We start from the raw sequence: 26,491 nt of genomic DNA, 5'->3' as shown, positions 1-26,491 counted from the left end.
CTCTCTCTCACTCTCTCTCTCTCTCTCTCTCTCCCCCACACACACACACACACACACACACACACACACACACACACACACACTAAATCTACTTTAAAAAAAATGGACTAAACAAAGGGCACCTGGGTGTCTCAGTCAGTTAATCCTCCGACCTTAGCTCAGGTCATGATCTCACAGTTCATGAGTTCTAGCCCTATGTAAGGTTCTGTGTTGACAGCTTGGGTCCTGGAGCCTGCTTCAGATTCTGTGTCTCCTCTCCCTGCCTCTCCTCTGCTCATGCTCTGTCTCTCTCTCTCAAAAATAAATGAACATTAAAAGTTTATAATAAAATTTTTAAATAAAATATTCTAATAATTTTTAAATGGACTAAACACATCAACATAAGATGTAAAACTATCAAGTTCCTTGGAGAAAATATGGGGGGGAAGTAAATGAAATTTTATTTGGCAATGACTTCTTGGATATGATACCAAAAGCACAGACTACAAAGGAAAAGACCCTTGTAGACAAATGGGCTACATCAAATTAAAACATTTCTGTGCATCAAAGGACATGATCCACAGAACAAAAGACAGGGTGGAAAAATGCTTGCAAATAATCTATCAAAACAAAGATTTATATCCAAAATATGTAAGGAATGTTATGTCACTAATAAAAACAAAAACCAAATAATCCAAATAAGAAATGGGCAAAGGAATTGAATAGACATTGGAAAACATACAAATGGTCAAAAGCATATGAAAAGATGCTCAATACCACTAATTATCAGAGAAATTCATCAAAACCACAATAAGTTATCACCTCATACTTATTAGCATGGATACTATTTAGAAAAAAAGAAGTATCAGTGAAGAGATGGAGAAAGAGAACCCTGGCACATTGTATTTGGGAAAGTAAATTGGTCAGCCATTATGAAAAACAAAATGGACCTCCCTCAAAAACTTGAAAATAGAATTGCCATATGAATCAGCAATCCACGTGTAGGAAAATTTCTAAAAGAATTGAAATCAAGATCTCAAAGAGTTATCTGCACACCCATCTCACGGCAGCATTATTCACAAGAGCCAACTGATAGAAGCAGCCCAAATGTCCACTGATGGATGAGTGGAGAAAGAAAGCACAGTATACACATAACTGTGTAATATTATTCAGGCTTCAAATGGAAGGAAATCCTATCACCTGCTACCATATGGATGAAACTCCAGGACATTGTTCTAAGTGAAATAAGCCAGTCGCACACACAGAACAATATGATTCCACTTATATGAAGTATCGAAAGCAGTCAAACAGGAAGAAGCAGCAAGTAAAATGGTGAGTGCTAAGGCTTCAGGGGAAAGTGGAGAAGGCCATTCTATTCACTGAGTATGGAGTTCCAGTTTTGCAAGGTGAAATTTCTAGAGATCTGTTGGGCAACGCTGTGAATACATTGAGCACTCGTAGACTGTATGCCTAGAGTTGGCTAAGATGCATGAAATTGTTGCAGTGTAGCAGGTGAGATGTGAGATGTTGTGTGATTCCAACTATATGATAGCCTGGAAAAAATAAAACTATGGAAACATAAAAAGAGTTTAGCAAGAAGGGAAAGATTAATAGGTAGAGGACAGAGGATTTTTAGGGCAGTGAAACTATATTATATAAATATATAATGGATGATATATGTCTTTATACACTTCTCCAAACTCATAAGATGCACATAATCTTATGTTTACACTATGACCTAGTTTACACTACGGTCTTTCAGAGATAAAGATGTCTCGTGTACTTGCTTCAGTTGTGGCAAATGCACCCCTGTGGTAAGAGATATTAATAATAGGAGAGTCTACACATGTGTAGACAGCAGGGGGATATGGTAAACCTGTGTGCCTTGTTTTAGTTTTGCTATGAACCTAAAATTGCTCTCAGAAATAGTTTCTTTTTTAAATAAATGGGTAATATGATAAATTTTCTATTAACTTTTCCCACAGTTAAAAATTTTAAAAAGGAGGCAAACAAAAAGAGGGGGTCTTGAACGCAACAAGAGACAAACTTACTCATTACACTTAATTACAACTAATAATATGATTAACAGAGAAGTTCTCACCAGAAACTATGAAGCATAAAAACAGGGAAGGTCAAAACCAAAGAGCTGAAAGTACTGAAAGAAGAAAACAAAGAACAAAACACAAACCAAAACCCCTCACAAGAGAAAACAAAACCCACAACAAAGTAAAACAACAAAAAAACCTTGTCACACACAAGTTCCAAATTCATCAAAACAGTCTTTCAAAAAAGAAGGTGCGTGAGGAGCTAACAGAATTTCTTCTTAGCAGATCTGTTCTCCAAAAATGTTTTTCAAGCTAAAAGAAACAAGGGATGTGTCCACAGGAAGGAATAAAGATCAATAGAAATGGTAAATATGTGGGTAAATTTAAGAGTCTCTGTGTGTGCTTGCTTCTCTTAATTTTTTAAAAGGTAACATTTTTAAAGCTATCATTATAACACTGCACGATTGGGTCTATACCGTGTATGGATACAACCTTGTGCTGGTAATTGAGCACATTGGAGAGGAAAGAAAACCTTATTCTGTTTGCATTTGTTGATTTTTGTGGTGCAAAGTCACTGTGAATGGTTCATTTCAAGTCACCAATGTGAAATCACGAGCAGAGTGTTGAAAAAGATACACATACTTAGTGTTCGGAAACCAGTACTAGCTGGCTTCAGCACGTTCTAGAAATACATGCAGGTTTCCCTTCCTATCTGGAAGTAGAGCACTTTAATGATATCATTTGTAAGCTGAAATGGCATAAATTGAATAAGCTGTTATCATTACAGTATATGCAAAATTTTCAAGCATTCCCAGACTGCCACCTAGGGCACCGGCCCCAGGCTGCTACACGCTGCCTCTGGCCACAAGCATCACTGAACCTTGTAATCCCAGAATCTGCCACTGGTGCCCTTTCTTCCCCAGCCAGAGTCACGGTGATTATCCCCTGAGATGCAAGTACAGTATCCATGCGCTATCAGCACGTCTCCACCCTAGACAGTCCCATAGCGACCACAAGTGAAACTGTCCCCGGGACCCCACACTGTGGAAGTTCTATGTGCACCTGACCCCAGCACTATAGCTCCAATACCGCCTTGAGGGGTTTGAGTGCCAGCATGCCACGAAGGGTGACCTCACTTAAACCTTCTCCCATGCACAAGCCAAGAGGGAGTAAGTTTTTTTTTTTTTTGCTTTTTGCTTTTTTTTTAAATTGTAGTATAGTTAACATACTATAGTGTTTTATTAGTTTCAGGTATATAATAAAGTGATTCAACATTTCTATACGTTACTCATTGCTCATCACGGTAAGTATAGTCTTAGTCTCTTCCACCTATTTCACCCATCCCCCAACCACGTCCTTTCTAGTAACCATGTTTATTCTCCATAATTAAGAGGCTGTTTGTGGTTTGTGTCTCTTTTCATGATTCATTTGTTTTGTTTCTTAAATTCCACATATATGTGATCATATGGTCTCTGTCTTTCTCTGCCTGTCTGATTTTACTTAGCATTATATCCATCCAAGTTATTTCAGATAACAGTATTCATTACTTTTTATGCCTGAGAAATATTCCATTGCAATAAACATATTGCTATGGTGTCTCTATCTTTTCAAATTAGTGTTTTTACATTCTTTGGAAAAATATTCAGTAGCAGAATTACAGGTCATAACTTTTAATTTTTAAAGGAAAAACAACATTGTTTCCACAGTAGGCTGCATCAGTTTGCATTCACAATCGTACACAAGAATTTGTTTTTCTCCGGGGCGCCTGGGTGGCTTAGTCGGTTAAGCGTCCGACTTTCGCTTAGGTCATGATCTCGCGGTTCGTGGGTTCGAGCCCCGCGTCGGGCTCTGTGCTGACTGCCAGCTCAGGGCCTGGAGCCTGTTTCAGAGTCTGTGTCTCCCTCTCTCTCTGACCTTCCCCTGCTCACGCTGTCTCTCTCTCTCTCTCCTAGAAATAAATAAAACATTAAAAAAAAAAAAGAATTTGTTTTTCTCCACATCTTTGCCAACACTTGCTGTTTCTCGTGTTTTTTTATTTTAGCCATTTTGACAGATGTGAGGTGATATCTCATTGTAGTTGTGATTTGCATCTCCCTGATGATCAGTGATGTCGAACATCTTTTCATGTGTCTGTTGGCCATCTGTATTTCTTCTCTGAAGAAATATCTGTTCATGTCTTCTGCCCATATTTTAATTGGGTATTTGGGTTTTGGCTTTTTGGTTTTTTGTTTTTTTTTCTTTTTTTTTTTTTTTTTTTTTGGCTTTGAGTTGTATATGTTCTTTATATATTTTGGATACTAACCAGCCCTACATTAGAATGTCATTTGCAAATATCTTCTTCCATTATAGTATGCTGTGTTTTAACTTGGTTCTTTCCTTTGTTATGCAAAAGCTTTTTATTCTGATGTAATCCAAACAGCTTACTTTGGTTCTGGAGACATCTACAAAAATGATGCTGTGGGCAATATCATTGAAATTAATGTCTCTGCTCTCTTCTAGGATTTTTATGGTTTCAGGTCTCACAGGTAGGTCCTCAATCTATTTGGAGTTTATTTTTCTGTCTGGTGCAAGAAAGTGGGCCAGTTGCATTGTTTTCCATGGAGCTGTCAAGTGTTCCCAGCAAAATTTGTTTAGGAGACTTTTTCCCACTTCATATTCTTGACTCCTTTGTCAAAGATTAATTGGCCATATACTTCTGGATTTATTTCTGGGCTCTCTATTCTGTTCCATTGATCTCTGCCTATTTTTGTGCCAGTACATTACTGTTTTGATTATGACAGCTTTGTAGTGTATCTTGAAATTTGGAATTGTGATACCTCCAGTGATGCTCTTCTTTTTCAAGATTGCTTTGGCTATTGGGCATCTTTTGTGGTTCTGTGCAAATTTTAGGATTATTTGTTCTAGTTCTGTGAAAAATACTGTTGGTATTTTGATAAGGATTACATTACACCTGTAGATTGCTTTGGACAGCATGCACATTTTAACAATGCTTATTCTTCCAATCCAGGAGCATAGAATGACCTGCCATTTGTTTGTGTCCTCTTTCCTTTCTTTCACCAATGATTTCTAATTTGAGAGTACACATCTTTTACTTTCTTGGTTTAATTTATTCCTAGCTTTTTTTTTGGTGCATTTTAAAATGAGATTGTTTTCTTAACTTACTTTCAGCTACTTCATTATGGAGTACAGAAATGCAATAGATTTTATACTGATTTTTGTATCCTACCATTTTACTGAATCCATGCATCAGGTCTAGCAATTTTCTGGCGGAATCTTATGGGCTTTCTATATAGAGTATCATGTCATCTGCAAATACTTAAAGTGTTACTTTTTCCTTACAGTTGGAAGCCTTTTTTCCTTTGTGTTGTCTGATTGCTGTGGCTGGATTTCCAGTATTATGTTGAATCAGATTGTTGAGAGTGGATATCGTTTTCTTATTCCTGACCTTAGAGGAAAAGCTTTCAGTTTTTCACCACTGAGAATGATGCCAGCTGTGGATTTTCATATATGTCCTTTATTATATTGAGGTATGTTTCCTCTAAACCTACTTTGTTGAGGATTGTTAACAAAAATGGGTGTTGTGCTTTGTCAAATAATTTTTATCCAGCTATTAAAATGACGATATGGGTTTTATTTTTTTCTCTTGTTGATGTAATGTATCACATTGACTGACTTACAAATATTGATCTTTTGCACCCCGAGAATAAATTCCACTTGGTTAGTGTGAATAGTTTTTTACTATATTGTTGGATCTGGTTTGCTAATATTTTATTGCCTATAATTCTGTTTTTTTCTTGTGTCTTTATCTGTGTTTGGTATCAAGGTAATGCTAGCCTTATAGGATGAATATGGGAACTCTCCTTCCACTTCTATTTTTTTAAATAGTTACAGAAGAATAAGCACTAAGTCTTCTTTCAGTGTTTGGCAAATTCACCTGTGAAACCATCTGGTCCTGGAAGTCTTTTGTTACTGTTCAGTCTCATTGTTGGTAATCAGTCTGTTCAAATTATCTATTTCTTCCTGTTCAGTTTTGGGAGGGTATATGTTTCTAGGAATTTACCCATTTCTTTTATGTCCAGTTTGTTGGCATACAATTTTTCGTAATGTTCTTTTACAACCCTTTGTATTTCTGTGGTGTCAGTTGTTATTTTTCCTCTTTCAGATGTAATTTTATTTATTTGATTTCTCTCTCTCCCTCTCTCTCAGTGAATTTCGTTAGAAGATTATAAATTTTCTTGATCTTTTCAAAGTACCAGCTTTGGGTTTCATTGATCTGTTCTATTGTTTGTTTGTTTGCTTGTTTGTTTGCTTTCTATATCATTTATTTCTGCTCCAAGCTTTATTATTTACATTCTTCTGATGGTTTTCCCTTGGTTTGTTTCTTTTTCTAGCTCCTGTAGGTGTAATGTTTGAGTGTTTATTTGAGATTTTTCTCCGTCTTGCTGTAGGCCTGTATTGGGATAAACGTTCCTGTGAAGCAGCTTTTGCTGCATCCCAAAGAATTTACACTGTTGTGTCTTCAGTTTCATTTGCCTCCATTTATTTTTTTATATCCTCTGATTTCTTCGTTGTCCCACTTACTGTTTAGTAGCATGAAATTTAACTCTCATGTATTTGTGTTCCTTCCAGATTTTTCCCCGTGGTTGCTTTCTAATTTCATAGTACGGTGGTCAGAAAAGATGCTGGTATGACTTCAATGTTTTTCAATTTGCTGAGACCTACCTTGTGGCCTACTCTGGAGAATGGTCCTTGTGCACTTGAAAAGAATATGTATTCTTCTCTTTCAGGGTGGGATGTTCTGAATATATCTGTTAAATCCATCTGTTCCAGTGTGTCATTCAAGGCCACGGTTTCCTTGTTGATAATTCTGTGTGGATGATCTCTCCATTGATATGAGTGGGGAGTTAAACTCCCCTACTATTATTATATTACGATCAGTTACTTCCTTGTAGTTTGCTACTAATTGCTTTATGTATTTGGGTGGTCCCTGTTTTTTGCATAAATATCTATAATTGTTTTATCTTCTTGTTGGATTGTTCCTTTTACGAATATATAGTGTCATTGTCTCTTGGTTGTGATGATCTGTTTTATAGTTTATTTTGTCTAATGTAAGTATTGCTACCCTGGCTTTCTTTTAGCTTCCATTTGCATGATAAATGCTATTCCATCCTTTCACTTTCAGTTTTCATGTGTTTTTAGTTCTGAAGTGAGTGTCTTGAAGGCACATATAGATAGATGGGTCTTGCTTTTTCATCCATTCTGTCACCTTGTTTCTTTTGATGGAGCATTTAATTCATTTACATTCAATGTACTTATTGACAGGTATGTACTTACTGCCATTTTGTTACCTGTTTTATGATTGTTTTTATCATTCTACTCTGCTCCTTTCTTCTCTTGCTTTTTCCTTTCATGGCTTCCTAACTTTTTTTGGTGACATATTTGGATTCCTTTATCTTTATTCTTACATGCCTATTACTGGTTTTTGATTTCTGATTACCATTAGGTTTATGTTAATGTCTTCTGCATATAACAGTCTATATTATGTTGATGGTCTTTTTTGAACCCATGCTTACTGCTCTCCCACCACACATTTTACGTGTATGGTGTCATACTTTATATCCTTTTATTTTGTGTATCCCTTGCCAGATTTTTATAGATATACTTAATTTTATGTTTTTGTGCTTCCTATTTTTCTTACCCCTCCTTGTGGTCTTACCTTTCCTCTCAAAAAATCCCTTTTAACATTTCTTGAAGGGCTGGGTTAGTGGTCATAAGTTCTTTTAACTTTTGTTTTTCTGGGAAACTCTATCTCTCCTTCTGTTCTGAATGATAGCCTTGCTGGATAGAGTAGTCTTCACTGCAGATTTTTTTTCTCCATTCAGCACTTTAAACGTATCATGCAGCTCCCTTCTGGCCAGCAAGATTTCTGATGAAAAAGCAGCCAAGAGCCTTATCGTGTCTCTGTTGTATGTAACCGTTTTCTTTTCTCTTCTCATGCTGCTTTCAAAACTCTCCTTATCACTACTTTTTGTCATTTTAATTGCTCTGTGTCTTGGTATAGATCTTCTTAGGGTAATTTGCTTGGGGGCTGTCTGTGCCTCCTGGCTCTGGATGTCTGTTTCCTTCCCCAAATTTAGGAAGGTTTTTACCTATTATTTCTTCAAATAAATTTTCTACCACCTTTTCTCTCTCTTCTCCTTCTGGGATCCCTATGAAGCAAATATTATTATATTTGATCGTGTCTCTAAATTTCCTTATTCTATTTTCATTTATTATTATCATTTTTCTTTCTCAGGATCAGTTGGATTGCTTTCCATTACACTGTACTCCAGATTGCTGATGTGTTCTTCTACTCCTTTAGTCAGCTATTTACTCCTTCTGGTTTACTTTTAATTTTAGTTATTGTGTGTTTTTTCTTTCTTTGTTGAAGATCTCACTGAGGTCTTCCACTTTTTTCTCAAACTCAATAAGTATCTTTATGGCCATTGTTTTAAATTCTCTATCAAATATATTACTTATCAATGTTTCATTTACATATTTCAGTGTGATTTCGTCCTATTATTTCATTGAAACGTTTCTCTCTCTCCACATTCTGTCTAACTCTGTGTTCATCCTGTGTGTTAGGAAAGGCAGCTAGTCCCCTGTTCTTTTTTTTTTTAATTTTTATGTCTTTATTTTATTTTGAGAGACAAATACAGAGAGCGAGTGGGAGAGGGGCAGAGAGAGAAGGTGACAGAGAAACTGAAGCAGGCTCCAGGCTCTGAGCTGTCAGCACAGAGCCCAACGCAGGGCTTCAACCCATGGACTGTGAGATCATGACCTGAGTCAAAGTCGGACACTTAACCAACTGAGCCACCCAGGTGCCCCCATTCCCCGTTCTTGAAAGTAGCAGGTTTATGTATACGTGCTACCGAACCGAGCGTGAAAGTAGCAGCTTTATGAAGAAGAGTCTCTGTAGTGCCCTACTATGCAATGTCACTTGTTCAGAAGAACCTGGCATTACAGGGGTGTCTCTTGTGTGTTGTGTGAGCACTGCTATTGTGGCTGAGCTACTATTGCTTTCACTCCAGTCATCTGCAATGATTCTATGAGACTGTTGGGAGCAGGGTTTGGTTCCAGTGTTGTTAGTGGGACACTCTGGGGCTTCCTTGAGGTTGATTGAGTCAGACCAGGCATTTGCCAAAGATTCAGTAGCACAGAATGGCAGGGAATTCTCCCTATATTGTTCCATGAGAAGTTTTGTGGGCAGTGCATGCAGTCAGACCAGATGTCGGACCGTAGCCCTCTAATGGGACCACATTTGGCCCTGTATGTGTGGTACCTTTCCCTGTCTCTCAAGACAAGAATCCTTTTGAGGTGTGCTGACCCCTGTTGTGGCTGTTTGGGGCAACACTTTGGACGGCCTCTGGCCAAGGGTATATTGAAGGAAGGCAAGTCCACAGGACAATGTGAGACAAGGAACATGGTATTAACAAGGTTTACTCAAGTCTGCTGTGGGAAGAGACCTGTGGAGGGGCCTGGCAGACTAGATGAGTTTGCAGGGTGGCACAGAGGTGACATACAGTGTTATCAAGTTGGGGGGAGATCATTGGTAAATGATTGATTCTCACAGGTGTCTTTGCCACTATGCTAGGGAGCAGGAGAGGAAAATGGCACCAGACAGCTCCTTTGTTACTGGAAAAGAATCCTAAAGATCTCTGCCCTCCAGCACATGCTCTGAGATTAGTAAATATGTCTCCTTCTTGTATATCCCAGGTGTCTTTATTATTTTTTAATAGTTTATTGTCAAGGTGGTTTCCATATAACACCCAATGTGTTTTTCAATCCATGTTTTTGTTTTGCTGTCTCTTTAAGGTGGAGAATGAGTGTACTATTGCCTCCTAGGCTCTCCCAGAGCTACAATTACTCAATTTTAAAGATCCAGGTGTTCACATTAATAAAATAAAGATCAAGAACAATAGAGTCCTCTCAATAGAAGCAAAAAAAGCATTAGACAAAACAGAGCACTCTTCCTTGATCAAAACCCTCAAGAAAGCAAGGAGAAAATGAACATACCTCAAGAGCATAAAGGCCATATATGAAAGATCCACAGCTAATATCATCCTCAATGGGGAAAAACTAACTGAGAGCTTCCAACCTCAAGTCAGGAACACAACAGGAATGTCCACAATTACCACCAGTGTTCAATATAGTGTTGGAAGTTCTAGCCTCAGTATTCAGACAACAAAAAGAAATAAAGGCCAGCCAAATCAACAAGGAAGAAGTCAAATCTTCACTCTTCACAGGTAACAAGATACTCTATGTGGAAAACCCAAAGACTCCATCAAAAACTTGCTAGAACAGATTCAGGAATTTAGCAGTGTCACAGGATATAAAATCAATGGACAGAAATTGGTTGCACTTCTATATACTAATAATGAAGTAGCAGAAATAGAAATCAAGGAATCAATCCCATTTACAATTGCACCAAGAACCCTAAAATACCTAGGAATAAACCTAACCAAAGAGGTGAAAGATCTGTATGCTGAAAACTACAGAAAGTTTATGAAACAAATTGAAGAACACACAAAGAAAGGAAAAGTATTCCATGCTCATGGGTTAGAAGAGCAAATATTATTAAAATGTCAATGATACCAAAAGATATCTACGCATTTAATGAAATTCCTATCAAAATAACACCAGCATTCTTCACAGAACTAGAACCAACAGTTCTAAAACTTGTATTGAACATAAAAGACCACAAGTTGCCAAAGTGATCTTGTAAAAGAAAACCGAAACAGGGGGCATCACAATTCCACACTTCAGGCTGTATTACAAAGCTGTAATCATCAAAAAGGCATGGTATTGACAGAAAAACAGACACATATATCAATGGAACAGAATAGAGAATCCAGAAATGGACCCACAAATGTATGGCCAATTAATCTTGGACAAAACAAGAAAGAATATCCAATGGAAAAAAGTCAGTTTCTTCAGCAAATAGTGTTGGGAAAACTGGACAGCAACATGCAGAAGAATGAACCTGGACCACTTTCTGACACCATCCATAAGAATAAAAACAAAATGGATGAAAGAACTAAATGTAAGATAAGAAACCATCAAAATCCTAGAGGAGAAAACAGACAGCCAACTCTTTGACCTAACCCACAGCAACTTCCTACTATATATGTCTCCAGAGGCAAGGGAAACAAAAGCAAAAATGAACTATTGGGACCTCATCAAAACAAAAGCTTCTGCACAGCAAAGGAAACCACCAATAAAACTAAAAGGCAACTGATCAAATAGGAGAAGATATTTGCAAATGACATATCAGATAAGGAACTAGTATCCAAAATCTATAAAGAACTTATCAAATTCAACACCCCCAAAAAACAAGTAATCTAGTGAAGAAATGGACAAAAGACACGAACAGATCCTTTTCCAAAGAAGACATCCAGATGGCCAATAGACACCTGAAAAGATGCTCAATATCATTCATCATCAGGGAAATACAAATCAAAACCACAATAAGATACCACCTCACACTTGTCAGAATGGCTGAATTAACAACTTGGGAAACAACAGATGTTGTCGAGTACGCAAAGAAAGTGGAACCCTTTGGCACTGATGGTGGGAATGCAAACTGGTCAGACACTCTGGAAAACAGTATGGAGTTTCCTCAAAAAAGCAAAATATAGAGATACCCTATGACCCAGAAATCTCACTAGTAGGTATTTATCCAAAGGATACAAAAATGCGGATTCAAAGGGGCACATGCACCCCAATGTTTATAGCAACACTGTCAACAATAGCCAAAATATGGAAAAAGCCTAAATATCCATCAACTGACAATGGATAAAGAAGATGTGGTACATATATATATATATGTATATGTATATATATATATTACTCGGTGATCAAAAAGAACAAAATCTTGCCATTTGCAACAATGTGGAAAGAGCTAGAGTATATTACGCTGAGCAAAATAAGTCAGTCAGAGAAAGATTAAGATCATATCACTTCACTCATCTGTGTAACTTAAGAAACACAACAAATGAATGTAGGAGAAAAGAAGGAAAAATAAGATAAAAACATAAAGGGAGGCAAATCTTAAGAGACTCTTAAATACAGAGAACACACTGACGGTTGTTGGAGGGGTGTTGGTTGAGGTGATGCACATTAAGGATAACACTTGGGATGAGCACTGAGTGGTATATGGAAGTGATTAATTACTAAATTCTACTTCTGAAACCATTATTACACTAAAATTTAACCATCTTGGATTTAAATAAAATTTTAAAAAATAAATTTTCAGGTATTAAGCAAGGTTGATTATAAAAACTTACAAAATAAGACCTCTCTGGTTTTCGAAGTCAAACATTATAGAGATTCATCTTCTCTGATTGTGTTCCCCATGCCTGGGGTGATTTGTAGGAGGGTCTTTTTTTCTCCCCTCTCCACACCCATGGCATCCTTTCCTCTCATGCACAGTCCTGAGGGTCTGCTTAACTCGTGACTGCGTCTTTGGACTTCTTACCCTCCGGATGTGGCCTCTTCTCTACATTCAGCTATGTAGAGTCTGTTCTGTAAGTCTTTGGGTCATTTTCTATGTTTTTTACACTGATGTGTATGTTATCTAGCCTTGTCCATGAGATGAGGTGAGCTTAGGATCTTTCCACTCTGTCTCTTCCCTAGAATTTGGGATACTACTTTCAAAGTGATTAAAGGCAAAAAGTAACTGTCAACCAAGAATATCTTATTCAGTAAAGCTACCATTCCAAAATAAAGGAGAGATCAAGAATCTCCTACCATCCCAGGGGATGGTGGATTGGATCAGTTTCTACTCTGGCCATAGGTGTCAGTCACAGGACTGCAGCAACATGACTCCACTGGTAATCTGTTATTGCCATATGTCATAAACACTAGACCTCTACCCCACAGAAATGCTAAAGGGAATTCGTCAAGATGAAACAGCAACCAAACAACAGTAACATAAGAATATATGAAAGTATGCAATCACTGGTACAGGCTAGATGAAAATGATCCTTGACAATGGTCCGGGCAATAATGTCTAGAATATGACACCAAAAGCACAGGCACTAAAAAATAAAATGAAAAGTGAGACTACATTGAAATAAAGAGCTTTAGCACAAATAAAAGCTTTAGCAGAGCTTTTAGCTTTGCAAAAGGAGCAATCAATAAGTTGAAAAGACCATGTACTGAATGGAAAAATATAATTGCAAACCCATAGATCTGATAGGGACTAATTTCCAAAATATATAAAGAGCTCTTTCAACAGTATAACTGAAATGAAACTAATACAATTTTAAAAATGGGAAACGGATCTGAGTAGACATTTTTCTGAAGACATAGAAATGGCCATTAGGTTCATGAAAAGGTGCTCAACAAATGATTCATCAGGGAAATATAAATTAGTAAGCATAAAGCAATGGGATAATCACCTCACATCTGTTCGGATGGCTTTTATCAAAAAGAGAAAAGATAACTAATATTGGTAGAATGTGAAGAACAGGAATCCTTTTGGTGGGATATAAATTGGTGCAGCCACAATGGAAGATAGAATGGTGTTTTTTCAAAACATTAAAAATAGAACTATCATATGATCCAGTAATCTCACTCTTGGTCTATATTGCAAGGTACTGAAATAACTATCTCAAAGGGATATCTGCACAGCCATGCTCATACAACATTACTTACAATAGTCAAATTATGAAAACAACCTAAGTGTCTGCCAACAGATAAATGGTTATGAGATATGATATGTAATATGACATAATATAGATATGTATATATACAGATAGATATAGAGGATATATAGATAGATATGGAAGTTAATTAAAGTTATAGAAGGAAGGAAGAAATGATAAGCCTATATTTAGTTGAAAGTTGATACTAAAATATGAATAGTAGAAGAACTCATGTTAGCCTCAAATGGAACAATACCCAAAATTCCAAGGGCATCATCAGTAGAATGGATAAATACTTTGTAGTAGAATCAGACAATAGAACAGCAAGGAAGTATCGAGAAATTACAAATTCATGCAACTATAAGGATGAGTCTTACGAGTTTAGCTTTATCTGAAAAAAACAAATATAAGGTATACATACTATATGATTCCATTTACATCATGTGCTCTTAATGAAGAAAAGGACATGAAAGGGGTATTTTGCAGTGCTGGCAAAATTCATTTTCTCATTCCATGTGATAGTAACACTTGAAAATTCCACCCTCTTTTGGCATGAATAGCATGTGTTTTCACCTGTATGTATATAATACTTTCGTATGATTATCACAAGAGAATATTATGAAAATATGCAAATACACTGAAAAATAAACATAAACTAGAAAAAAATCTTTCCAAATACAAATTGTGAAAATCAAAACAAAAAGAAATAAAAATTTCAAAAATGTCACGTAACATCTAACAAGATTATATCTGCAATTCAAAACACGTTTCACATTGTTACTGAGCATTTAGATGTTTATGTATAAAGAAAAATATACTGTCAATTAAAAAAAAAGTTCTGGCATGGTAGGAAAAAAGAGCCTAATAAAATATGCGTTATATGTATTTTTGATGGGAATTTTTTTAAAAAAGGAAATTTCATGTCAGTGGCAATCGTAAATAGAATCCAACAATATATGAAAATAATAAACTATGACATAAGTAGATTTATTGAAACAATACCATGTGAAATGTATATTTGAAATTCAATAAAACTAATCCATTACATTAGCAAAATAAAGAAGATCAAATGATGTGATTTCTGGGCAGGGGGTGGATAAAGACAGGGTGGTAGCATATTTAGAGAACCATAGGCTTGCCTGTGATCACTTGGATACATCTAGATCACCATCAAATCATTCCGAATTCCCAAGAAATTGACCTGAGAACTCATAGACTAAACTGCACAATTACAAGGAGAGAAGAAGCCACATCAAGCAAGGGAGGAAATGTGAAGAAGTGGTTTGGAAGAGAAACGGATCTCAGGTCCTGCATAGAGGAGGTGCTCCGGTCTCAGAAAGGCAAGAGAGAGAAGAAGCTCACAGGAATGACCCAAGGAGAACATTTCTCCAAAGCCATTGGCTGGGAAAATGAGAGGGGTTGATTTTCGTGAGCTTTTGCCACGAGTGGCACACAAAGACTATTGTCTTAGAAGTCTATGTTCTTGTCTGGGATAGAGACCTAAGGGCATTACCCTACTCCTGGAGAGAAGGCAGGCAAGCAACCCCAGGACACATGTCCCAATTTGCAGATCTCTTAAGGTGCATGAGGAGAGACTTTCCTCACTTAGTAGAGGGCATCTGTGAGAGGTATCATTGCCTCCCTTGGGACAAAAGAGCTAGTGGATGCCTTTTCCCTCTCCCTGCCCCTCAGCATAGGCACAAAGACACCTGCTGAGGGCAGCTAACCCAGACACTGGGTGTTTAGCCTACTTTGTTCCAAATCCCATACCTCTGCGCTCTGGCAAAACTGCCCTTCTGGATCAAACCTGCATCAGTCCTAGCACAGCAAGACTATCCCCCAGAAGACCGGTTCTGGTCCTTGCCATATCGGGTCAGTAAAGTTTAAAAGTTTTAAAAGTCATAAGGTTTGGCTGGGATAGAGCCCAAAGTGCAGTACACTGCTCCAGGCAGGCAAGCCACCTGGAGACAATGAAAACAGTGATCTGAAAAACATCTGGGATGCATGAGGGGAAATTATTCACTCTTCTGGGAGCCCTTCCTTGAGAGCAGCAAACAGGCTCCCCTCTTAGGGGACAAAGGAGCTGATTGGTGCCATTTCCCACCCTCCCTGTCCCTCAGCATAAACTAAATTCAGTAAACAACATAGCACCAACACTGGCTGCCTAACCTACTTACACCAAGTCCCACCCATTGGACTTTGCTGACACTGCTTTTCTTGGGCAAGTGTGCCTAAGGACCAGTGCAATGGACCCCTTCCCCAGAAGACCAGCAAAACCCCACACACAGCACATCTACCGACCATAGAATTCTGCAAATCTTCATTATCACTAGTGTAAATAACATCAGGACTCATTTAACAAGCAAAGAAAGAGCACATCAAGTTAACACTCATCACATGCTGCCCAAGGTCCAAATACTGCCCACTGTAGACAAGGAGAAACTGCAAATAACTGTCCCGAAAGATAGAGCAGCCAAAAGACAGCAGCAGAAAGCAAGAAGCATACACCAGAGACACTTCCTGAAGTGCCAGGCCCTGGACATTATATGACCTCTTCTTTCAGGAACAAGACATAAAAGGATTTTTTAACACAGAAAAGAAGACAGAGACCTAGACAAACCCCCAAACTGGAGGAATTCATCCCAAAAGAAAGAACAAGAGAAGGTCATGGCCAGAGATACAATCGAAATAGATATAAGTAATATGCCTGATGCAGAATTTAAAGCAATAATCATGAGGAAAATTGCTGGCCTTGACAAAGCTTCGAAGACATCAGGGAGACACCACAGTGATAAGAGAACTAAAAAAAACAAGCAGGCAGAAATGAAAAATGCAACAACTGAAATATGAAAGATGACTGATTATAATGACTAAAAGTATGGAAGAAGCAGAGGAATAAATGATACAGAAGATAGAATTATGGAAAACAAAGTAGCTGAACAAAAGATAGAAAGAAGAATGATGAATCATGAGCGTATGCTTGGAAAAAACAGTGGTTTTATCAAATGAAGTAAATTTGTATCGTCAGAGTCCCAGAAGGAGAAGAGAGAGAAGATGTGACAGAAGTTTTATTTGAGCAAATTATAGCTGAAAACTTCCCTAATCTGTGGAAGGAAACAGGTGTGGAGCACTCTCGTCAAGCAACAAAAGCAGGCCACAACAAGACATATTGTAGTTAAATTTGTAAAATATACTGAGAAACAAAAGTCCTAAAAGTAAAAAAACAAAAGAAGTTCCTACCTAGCTTACAAAGTAAAACAAATACGGTTAGCAGCAGCTCTCTCCACAGAAACCTGGCAGCCAAGAACTGAGTGGCATGATATGTTTAATATGCTCAATAGTAAAAATATACAGTCAAGAAAATTATATCAAGTAAGGCTATCATTCAGAATAGAAGGAGAGATAAAGAGTTTCTCAGACAAAAAGAAAAACAAACAAACAACAACGAAAACACTAAAGGAATTCATTATCAGTATACCAGAACTGTAAGAAATATTACAAGGCAATCTTTGAGTTGGGGGAAAAAAAAGACTAAAAGTGACAAAGACTAGAAAGGAACAGAGAAATCTCCAGAAAAAAACAAAACTCATGATAAAATGGAACTAAATACATCTCTACCAATAATTACTTTGAATGTAAAGGAACTAAATGTTCCAATATAAAGACATAGAGTGTTAGAAAGAATTTAATAAAAAAAGATTTATCTATATGCTGCCTCCAAGAGACTTATTTTAGGCCTAAGGACACCTGCAAATTAAAAGCGAAAGGATGCAGAGATATTTATCATGCAAACAGAAGTCAAAAGAAAGCAAGAACAGCCATACTTATATCAGCAAAATCATATTTTAAACCAAAGATTGTAACAAGCTAAGAAGAAGCGAACTATCCAATAAGATCTAATGATTGTAAATATTGATGTCCCCAACACGAAGTACCCAAATATATAACACAATTAATGATAAACATAAAAAGAACTCGTTGATATTAACATGATAATAGTAGATGGCTTTTACACCCCACTTACAGCAATAGACAGATCATCTAAGCAGAAAATCAATAAAGAAGCAATGGCTTTGAATGACACATTGGACCAGATGGATTTCACAGATATATTAAGAACGTTTCATTCTAAAGCAGCAGTGTACACATTCTTTTCAAGTGAACACGAAATATTCTCTAGAATAGGTTACATAGTACGTCAGTTGAGGTCTCAACAAGTACAGGAAGATTGAGACGATACCATATATATAATCTGAACGACACTATGAAAGTTGAAGTCAAACACAAGAAAAATAAATCTTGCAAACACCACAAATACTTGAAAGTTAAATGACACGCTACTGAAGTATGAATGGGTTAGCCAGGAAGTCAAGGAGAAATTTAAAAAATACATGAAAATGAATGAAAATAAAAACACAATGATCCAAAACCGTTGGGATGAAACAAAAGTGGTCCTAAGAAGAAAGTATAGAGCAATACAGGACTACCTCAAGAAGCAAGGAAAATCTTAATTAAAAAAAAAACAAACATCACCTTACATCTAAAGGAGCTAGAAAAAGAAAAACAAACAAAGGAAACTAACAGAAGGATGGAAATAATAAAGATAAGAGCAGAAATGAATGATATAGAAACAAATTCCCACACAAAAGTCCAGGGCTACAAGGCTTCACCTGGGAATTCTATCAAATACTTAAAGAAGAGTAGATACCTATTTTTCTCGAATTATTCTAAAAAAAACAGAAACGAAAGGAACACTTTCAAACTTGTTCTATGAGGCCAGCATTACCCTGATCCTAAAACCAAAGACTCCACTAATAAAGAGAACTATGGACCAGTATCCTAGATGAACATGAATGCAAAAATTCTCAACAAACTACTAGCCTACTGAATCCAATAGTACACTAAAAGAATCTTTCACCATGATCAGGTGCGATGTATTCCTGGACTACAATGGTGGTACATTATTTGTAAATCAATTAGTGTGATACAACACATTAATAAAAGGAAGGATAGGAACCTTATGATCCTCTCAATAAATGCAGAAAAAGCATTTGACAATGTACAACATCCAGCCTTGACTCAACATGACAGCCTTCAACAAAGGAGGGATAGAGGGAACGTGCCTCAGTATAATCCAGATATATATAGATACCTATATCTGTATATATATATATATAGATACCTATATATATCTGTATATATACGTATATATATATATATACAGATATATATATATGAAAAACCGACAACTAACATCATCGTCAATGGGGAAAAACTGAGAAGTCTTCCTCTACAGTCAGGAATAAGAAAGGGGTGTCCACTCTCACCATTGTTATTTAACATAGCAGGGGAAGTCCTGGTCTCAGCAATCTGATAACAAAATGCCATAAAGTCATCCAAATCAGCAAGAAATAAATCAAATTTTCACTACTTCTGGGTGACATGATACCCTATATAGAAAACCCAAAAGACTCCACCAAAAAATTGCTGGAACTAATACACGAATTCAGTAAGTTGCAGGATACAAAATCAATGTACAGAATTCTATTGCATTTCTATACACCAAAACTAAAGCATCAGAAAAAGAAATTAAAGAATCAATCCCATTAAAAATTGAAGCCCAAACCATAAGATACTTAGGAATAAACCTAACCAACCAGGTGAAAGATCTGTACTTCAAAAACTATAAAACACTAATGAAAGAAATTAGAATGTGACACCAAGTAAATGAAAAAAAATTCCATGATCATGGATTGGGAGAAAAAATATGGTTAAAATGTGTACAATTCTTGAATGCCGAGAACAAACTGAGGGCAGATGGCGGTGGAGGGGGAGAAGAATGGGAGAGATGGGCACAGAGGAGGGCACTTGTGGGGATGAGCACTGGGTGTTATATGGAAACCAACTTGACAATAAACTACTAAAAAATGTGTATACTGTCCAAAGCAATCTACACATTTAATGTAATCCCTATAAAAATACCAATACTGTTTTTCAAAGAGGTAGAACAAACAATCTTAAAATTTGTATGGAACCACAAAAGACCCTGCCTGAATAGCCAAATCAATCTCCAAAAAGAAGAGCAAAGCTGGAGATATCATAATTCTGGTCTTTAAGATATATTACAAAGTTGTAGTGATCAAGACAGTATGGAATTGGCACAAAAATAGACAGATCAATAGAAAAAAAATAGAAAACTCAGAAGTGACCCACAGTTACATGGTCAACTAATCTTTGATAAAGCAGGAAAAAATATCAAATGGAAAGAAGATGGTGTCTTCAACAAATGGTGTTGGGAAAACTGGACAGAAACATGGAAAAAAAATGAAACAGGATCAGTTTCTTACACCACACAAAAAATAAATTCAAAATGGATAGAAGGTCTAAATGCAAAACAGAAAACTATCAAAATCCTAGAGAAGAACACAGTCAATAACCTCTTACATATTGGTCATAGCAATTTCTCATTAAATATGTCTCCTGAGGCATAGGAAACAAAATAAAAAATGAACTATTGGGACTTCATCAATATAAAAAGCTTCTGCATAGAGAAGGAAGCAATCAACAACACTAAAAAAGTCAATCTTTGAAATGAGAGAAGATATTTGCAAATGACGTATCTGATAAAGGCTGAGTATCCAAAATCTATAGAGAACTTATAAAACTGAATACCCCCAAAAAATAATCAAGTAAAAAAATGGGCAGAAGGCATGAGTAGGCATTTTTCCATAGAAGACATGCAGATGGCTAGCTAATAGACACATGAAAAAATGCTCAATAGCACTCATAATCAGGAAATATTACAATGAGATATCACCTCACACCAGGCAGAACAGCTAAAATGTACCACACAGGAAACAACAGGTGTTAGCATGGATGCGGAGAAAGGAGAACCCTCTAGCACTGTTGGTGGGAACGCAAACTGGTGCAGTCACTCTGGAAAACAATATAGAGGTTCCTGAAAAAGTTAAAAATAGAACTAGCCTATGATCCAGCAATTGCATCTCTAAGTATTTACCCAAAGGTTAAAAAATACAGACACAAAGGTATACATGCACCCCCAGTGTTTATAGCAGCATTATCAACAATAGCCAAGGTATGGAAAGATCTCAAATGTCTATCAACTGATGAATGGATAAAGCAGAGGTGTTACATACATACGATGGAGTACTACTCAAAAAAAAAAAAAATGAAATTTTGCCATTTGTAATGATGTGGACAGAGCTAGAGAGTATTATGCTAAGTAAGTCATACAGAAAAAGACAATTACCATATAGTCATATGTGGAATTTAAGAAATGAAACAGATGAATCTAGAGGAGAAAGAGGAGAGACAAACTAGAACACAGACTCTTAAATATAGAGAACAACGTGATAATTACTGGACGGGGGGTGGGGTGGGCAGATAGGTTAAATGAGTGACGGGTATTAAGGAGGGTATTTGTAATGAGTACTACGAATTGTATGTAAGTGATGAATCACTAAATTCTACATCTGCATCTAATATGACACTATATGTTAACTAACTGGAATTTAATAAATTGGAAAACCAAATGATATGACTTCTCTATTGCAGAAGGCATTTGATAAAACTAATATTCTTATTTTGAAAGTAAAACTTTTTAAAAGATAAAAATAAGAGGAAATAACCGTGCAAAGATCTAGAATAGTCAAGCCGACTAAGTAGAATTAATATATATGTATTTTTTAAGAAAGATAATTTTTTAAACAGGAAATTGGAATAAAAGTACATAACTAGGTTAATGAAACAGATTAGAAGGTGAAAATTTATACCCACACATATAGGGAATGCAGATTTCAAGAAGGATGCATAATCATTCACTGGAGAAAGTATAGTCTCTTCAACAAACGCTGTGGAAATAAATGACTATCAAACAATATTAATAATTATATACCCCAAACTTCATACAAAAATCCTCCAAATTGATTATAAACCTAAGTGTAAATCATACAATTCCTTTAGTTTTAGATAGATTTTTTAGATAGAACTCCAGAAACATGATCCGAAGAAGAATAAATTGATGAAGTGTACTTCATCAAAATAAATGATTTCTGCTTTTTGAAGACAATGACAAATCACAGACTTGAAGGAAATAACTGCAAATCATATGTCTAATAAACGACTTGCAGCCAGGATACATAAAGAATTCTCAAAAATAACAAAAATTAAATATAATCAAGTATTTCCTTAACTACATCACCAAGAAACATATATGGATGGCAAATGAGTATAGGAAAAGATGCTCAAAACTGTTTGTCTTAGGAACATTCAAAATAAAACCACCACAGACCAGACTTCCTGTTTTGGAAAAAAAGAGGATAGATTTTTTCCTATTCACCCCACTAAATTAATAGCTAGAGCCCCTGAACATTATGTATAGTAAGACAACATAAGAAGATTCAGAAAGGTAATGAGAAGGCTGACAGATCCCAACACTCAAGAGCTGAGGAATGACATGGCGGTGAGCTCCCTGGAATTTCTCTTTACCTCACACATCCCAGACTGGTGCCCGAGAGGCTAGCAAATCACAGACACCAACAGGTACAGACCAAAGTCCCCAGAATGTTTTTTCTCCAGTCAAAATAATGAGAAAAAGGCATGCTAGAAAGACACAAAACTTTTTGATACTAACTGAATTACTCCAACCCACAACCATTGACTACCCAATAAAAATATAACTCAGCAATGCAGGGGAAATCAAGAGATTCTCCAATAAAGGAAAACTGAGAAAATGTATCACTGCCAGACCCACTCTGAAAGAACTGCTAAAGGGAATTATCTAAACAGAAGTTAAATGATGAAAGGAGTCCTGTATCATCAGGAAAAAAGAGGGAACAAAAGAAAGATTAAAACTATCATTGTTCTTAATGGATTTCCCTTCATCTCTTGTGGTTTCTAAATTGTTTGATATTTGAAGCAAAATTAACAGTTGAGGCAAAATTATAACATCCATGTGATTCTCAACGTAAATAGAGAAATATTTAAGACAATTCTATTGTAAATGGGACATAGTAAAGGGACATAAGAAAAGTAAGGCTCTACATTTTTCTTAAGCTGCTGTGGGTTGTGATAGATTGTGTAGTTGTCATATATGTATATATAATTATATAAAGATATATAATAGATTACTGTCTTTTTTTAAATGTTTTTATTTATTTCTGAGAGAGAGCGAACCAGCAGGGGAGGGTCAGAGAGAGAGGGAGAAACAGAGTCTGAAGCAGGCTCCAGACTCTGAGCTGTCAGCACAGAGCCCCACCCCACGAACCGTGAGATCATGACCTGGGCGGTAGTCGGAGGCTTAACCAACTGAGCCACCCAGGCGCCCCCAGATTACTGTCTTATAAAGCACATTAGAACTTATATACTTACATATATAACTTTATATAAAAATTAAATGTAAAGATCTACTTTGCTATAAATTTTGTTCCATCAATTGGGTAATGATGTAGAAAAGTATAACCATCACTTTTATCTCACAGCATCACTAATACAACTAATTGCAAAGAATAAATGCCCAAATGGATCACAAACTTTAATTAAAAGTTGATAAATAAATCCTAGAAGGTAATATAGGAAATTATATTCATGAACTCTAACTAAATCTGAAATGGGTCTAAAACAAGCACCAATGGCCAAAACGATAAATTGAATTATCGTAACATTCATAAATTTGGGTCATTAAAAGATTCCGGTATGAGAGTAAACATGCAAGTTAAATAGTCAAAAATCCATTTGCATCTTAAAAACTCAAAAGAGAGCTCATATCTAAACTATGACAAGGACTTCTAAGAAGGGGAAAGAAGACACATCTAGGAGAAATAAAAAAGAGAGCCCTTCTCACTAACACAAAAGAGACAATTCTAATGAGTTGCAGCCCAGAAAATGGTACTGTTATAAAACAGTCAGAGCTTATTATATTAATTTTGTCAGACTACTGCATTTTGTATCAAGAACCTATTTGATACAATATGTATTTACACAATAAACTAGAAAAATGTTAGACTAATGTAATAAATTGAGATACACAACATACCTACGAAGGTGCAATTTCATTCTAATGCTTGGAGGAAAATGTGTTATGATTGTACATAAATACAATGATAGTATTATATTTCTACATTATTATTTTATTGTGAGAACATAACATATACCTGCCTAAATATAATATATACTATATAGTTAAGCTTCATATATATTATTATAAATACAATATAATATGTAAAAAAAAGATATAGTAAAGGCTTTTCTTTTTTTAAGGTTTTTATTTTTATGTAATTCCTAAACACAACGTAGAGACTTAACAACCCCCAAATCAGGAGTCTCATGCTCTACTGACTGAGTCAACCAGGTGCCCCAAAAAAGGCTTTTCATAAAACAATTCTTCATAATGTCCACACCCCATATTAAAAGTAAACTAAACCTGTATCTGAGAATAGACTTTAAGATGTCTTATTCATATAAGACAGCAGTGAAAATTCACAAACTATAGACAAATGTGATAGTATAGATAGATTGCATATATTAGAGCAAAGAGAAACATACATAAAAAAGCATACTGCATGATCCCTTTGATATAAAGTCCAAAAATAAGCAAAGATATTTCATAATATTGAAATTGGCAGGGCTGACAAAGGCTTGATGTGTGGTACAATTAAATAGTAAAGTTTATTTCAGGCAAAAGAGCATTTATAGAAGCATGATTTTCTATGAAAAGCAAGAAGAGGAGATTACCATGTGTACATTAAAATTTAAAAATATAAATAAAATATCATAGACTCAAAACAGGTAATATTATCAGACTTTAAAATAAACTATAAATATTTACAAAACTATGAATGGACTCTACAAATATTATATTAACTGACAAGCTATTAATAAAGTCTGGAAACATCTGAAATCTTACCAGTTCTTCTTCATCATCTATGTAGAGCAGGTTAGAGTTCTGAGAAGCGCAGGATGTCACACTTTCATTCCATGATTTTCTTTCAGTGCTAATGTAATAGCAATTGTTGGAGTAGGCGAGCCACTCTTCTGGACAACCACAGTGATGTGCTGGAGAAAGATTTTGAGATATTATCCAAAAGCACTTTGTATATTAACAAATTCCAGTTAATCTACATACTCATATGTGGATACACGTGTACGTATTTACACACACTCACAGGATGGTATAAATAAAACAAAATATGCTTGCACACACAGAGAGAATGATCATCCTCTCATTCCCTAATTTATGTGTCCATATAAAGCGAACACACAAAAATATCCATCTCAGCATGTCCTGAGATCACTGAACCAGGCCACTTTTCTAGAATAGCAAAATGATTTATGTCTTATCATGTTATACCAGAAAGAAATTTGAGGAAATTAGTAATAACGTGTATGCTAATTTTAAATGAGTTTCTCTTCATATTGTTGCCTGAGAAGTAATACTCTCCCATACTCATTATTTCTGAAGCATTATTCCCAGTTATGTAATTAATTTTCCTCCAAAAACTCCAGTATCATTGTTGCTCAGCCAAAGGTGGAGATAAAATAGAAACTATGTTAATATTAGAATTTTGAAAATCACTCTGTACCTCTCTGGATCTTTATTGTGAGGGATAAATTTTTCTGCTCCGGTATTTCAGTAGCTGAAAAAATTAAAGGAATCCTCATAAAAATTTGAGTTTCTTAATTGAAATCTTTATTGTTTAGAATTATAAAGCTCTGTAATAAAATTTATTTTACTAAGCAATTTTAATAAAATGATGAAGATTTGGGAGAAAATATTTCAAAAGCCTACACAACCCAACCTCACTATCTCTTACAGTTTTTTGTATAATTAATCTCAAGAATTAATTTGTATATCTCAACAATATTTCTCCTAAATCATCTCTTTGAGTAATAAAATCTGAATATATGTGTAATGCTCTCTACAATTATTCTGTTATTTATACTTTTGACAAATTCAGAATAACCATTACACATTTAGAGCACATCTGCATAAAAATTGAAATTCTATTCTGTAATAGGAGGAGATATTTTGAGGCACTGACAATCATTAAAAGGAAAAGTTCCCAAATAGTCACTCAAACACTTACAGGTAACAACTACTATTGTGACCACAGCGGACATCAAGACGAGGCAGATGATTCCCAGTATCCCAGCAATGAGCTTCCCTGGAAATAATAGTAAATTTTAAGAAGAGAAATGAAAACACTAAGAAAGGATGGAGGGAAATAATCATTTAGAAAAGTCCCATATAAGAGAACCACAGATGCACAGAGAGTCACAAATAAACACTTGGACCCCAAGCCCCTATCTACCATCATAATCTTCTCTCAGAATATACTATTGCATTTTCAGTAAAGGTAATACTCCATGAGCTATTGGTCAAAGACTACAAATTACAATAGCTTAGTAAACTTAATTCTTGGAGATCAACTAGACTATCATCATCCAACCCCAAGCTCCCATCTTCACAAATGAAAAATATGTGAGATCATTCCCTACTCATTCTCCAGACCCCGGCTCCCTAACTGCACATCCTAGAACAGTTAGTTATACTGTGTGTATATTAAATTTTTTACCTTTGCAGTGATAGTTCTTGCCATTCCCTTGAAGATCCTGAGAAGCATTTTGAAGGTTTAATTCTGCATAGATTATTTCCTGCTCAGTTACTGAAATGGAACTTTTAGTGCCCTTGGGTTTCATTTGCTGTCGCTTTGAGTCTTTCATCAGATTAAGTTCTGCATAAGTAGCTCCTTGGTTATTCAT

At 35.9% G+C, this 26,491-nt stretch overlaps 1 protein-coding gene across 1 annotated transcript in view; it reads right to left on the bottom strand.

Moving 5' to 3' along the window:
• Positions 1 to 26,491, bottom strand: part of LOC144232026 (NKG2-A/NKG2-B type II integral membrane protein-like) — a 27,550-nt gene extending 1,059 nt beyond the window's left edge. The window contains exons 1-4 of the mRNA XM_077764711.1: positions 26,305 to 26,491; positions 25,816 to 25,893; positions 25,312 to 25,365; positions 24,636 to 24,784 (exon numbers count right to left, since the gene is read on the bottom strand). Coding sequence (XP_077620837.1) covers positions 24,636 to 24,784; positions 25,312 to 25,365; positions 25,816 to 25,893; positions 26,305 to 26,491 — 468 coding nt within the window. The remainder of the gene's footprint in view (positions 1 to 24,635; positions 24,785 to 25,311; positions 25,366 to 25,815; positions 25,894 to 26,304) is intronic.

Source organism: Crocuta crocuta, unplaced genomic scaffold (genome assembly GCF_008692635.1).
Source record: "Crocuta crocuta isolate KB4526 unplaced genomic scaffold, BGI_CrCroc_1.0 scaffold1180, whole genome shotgun sequence".
NCBI lineage: Eukaryota > Metazoa > Chordata > Mammalia > Carnivora > Hyaenidae > Crocuta > Crocuta crocuta.
The sequence above is the reverse complement of the archived record's forward strand: the minus strand, read 5'-3'. Positions and strand labels throughout refer to the sequence as shown.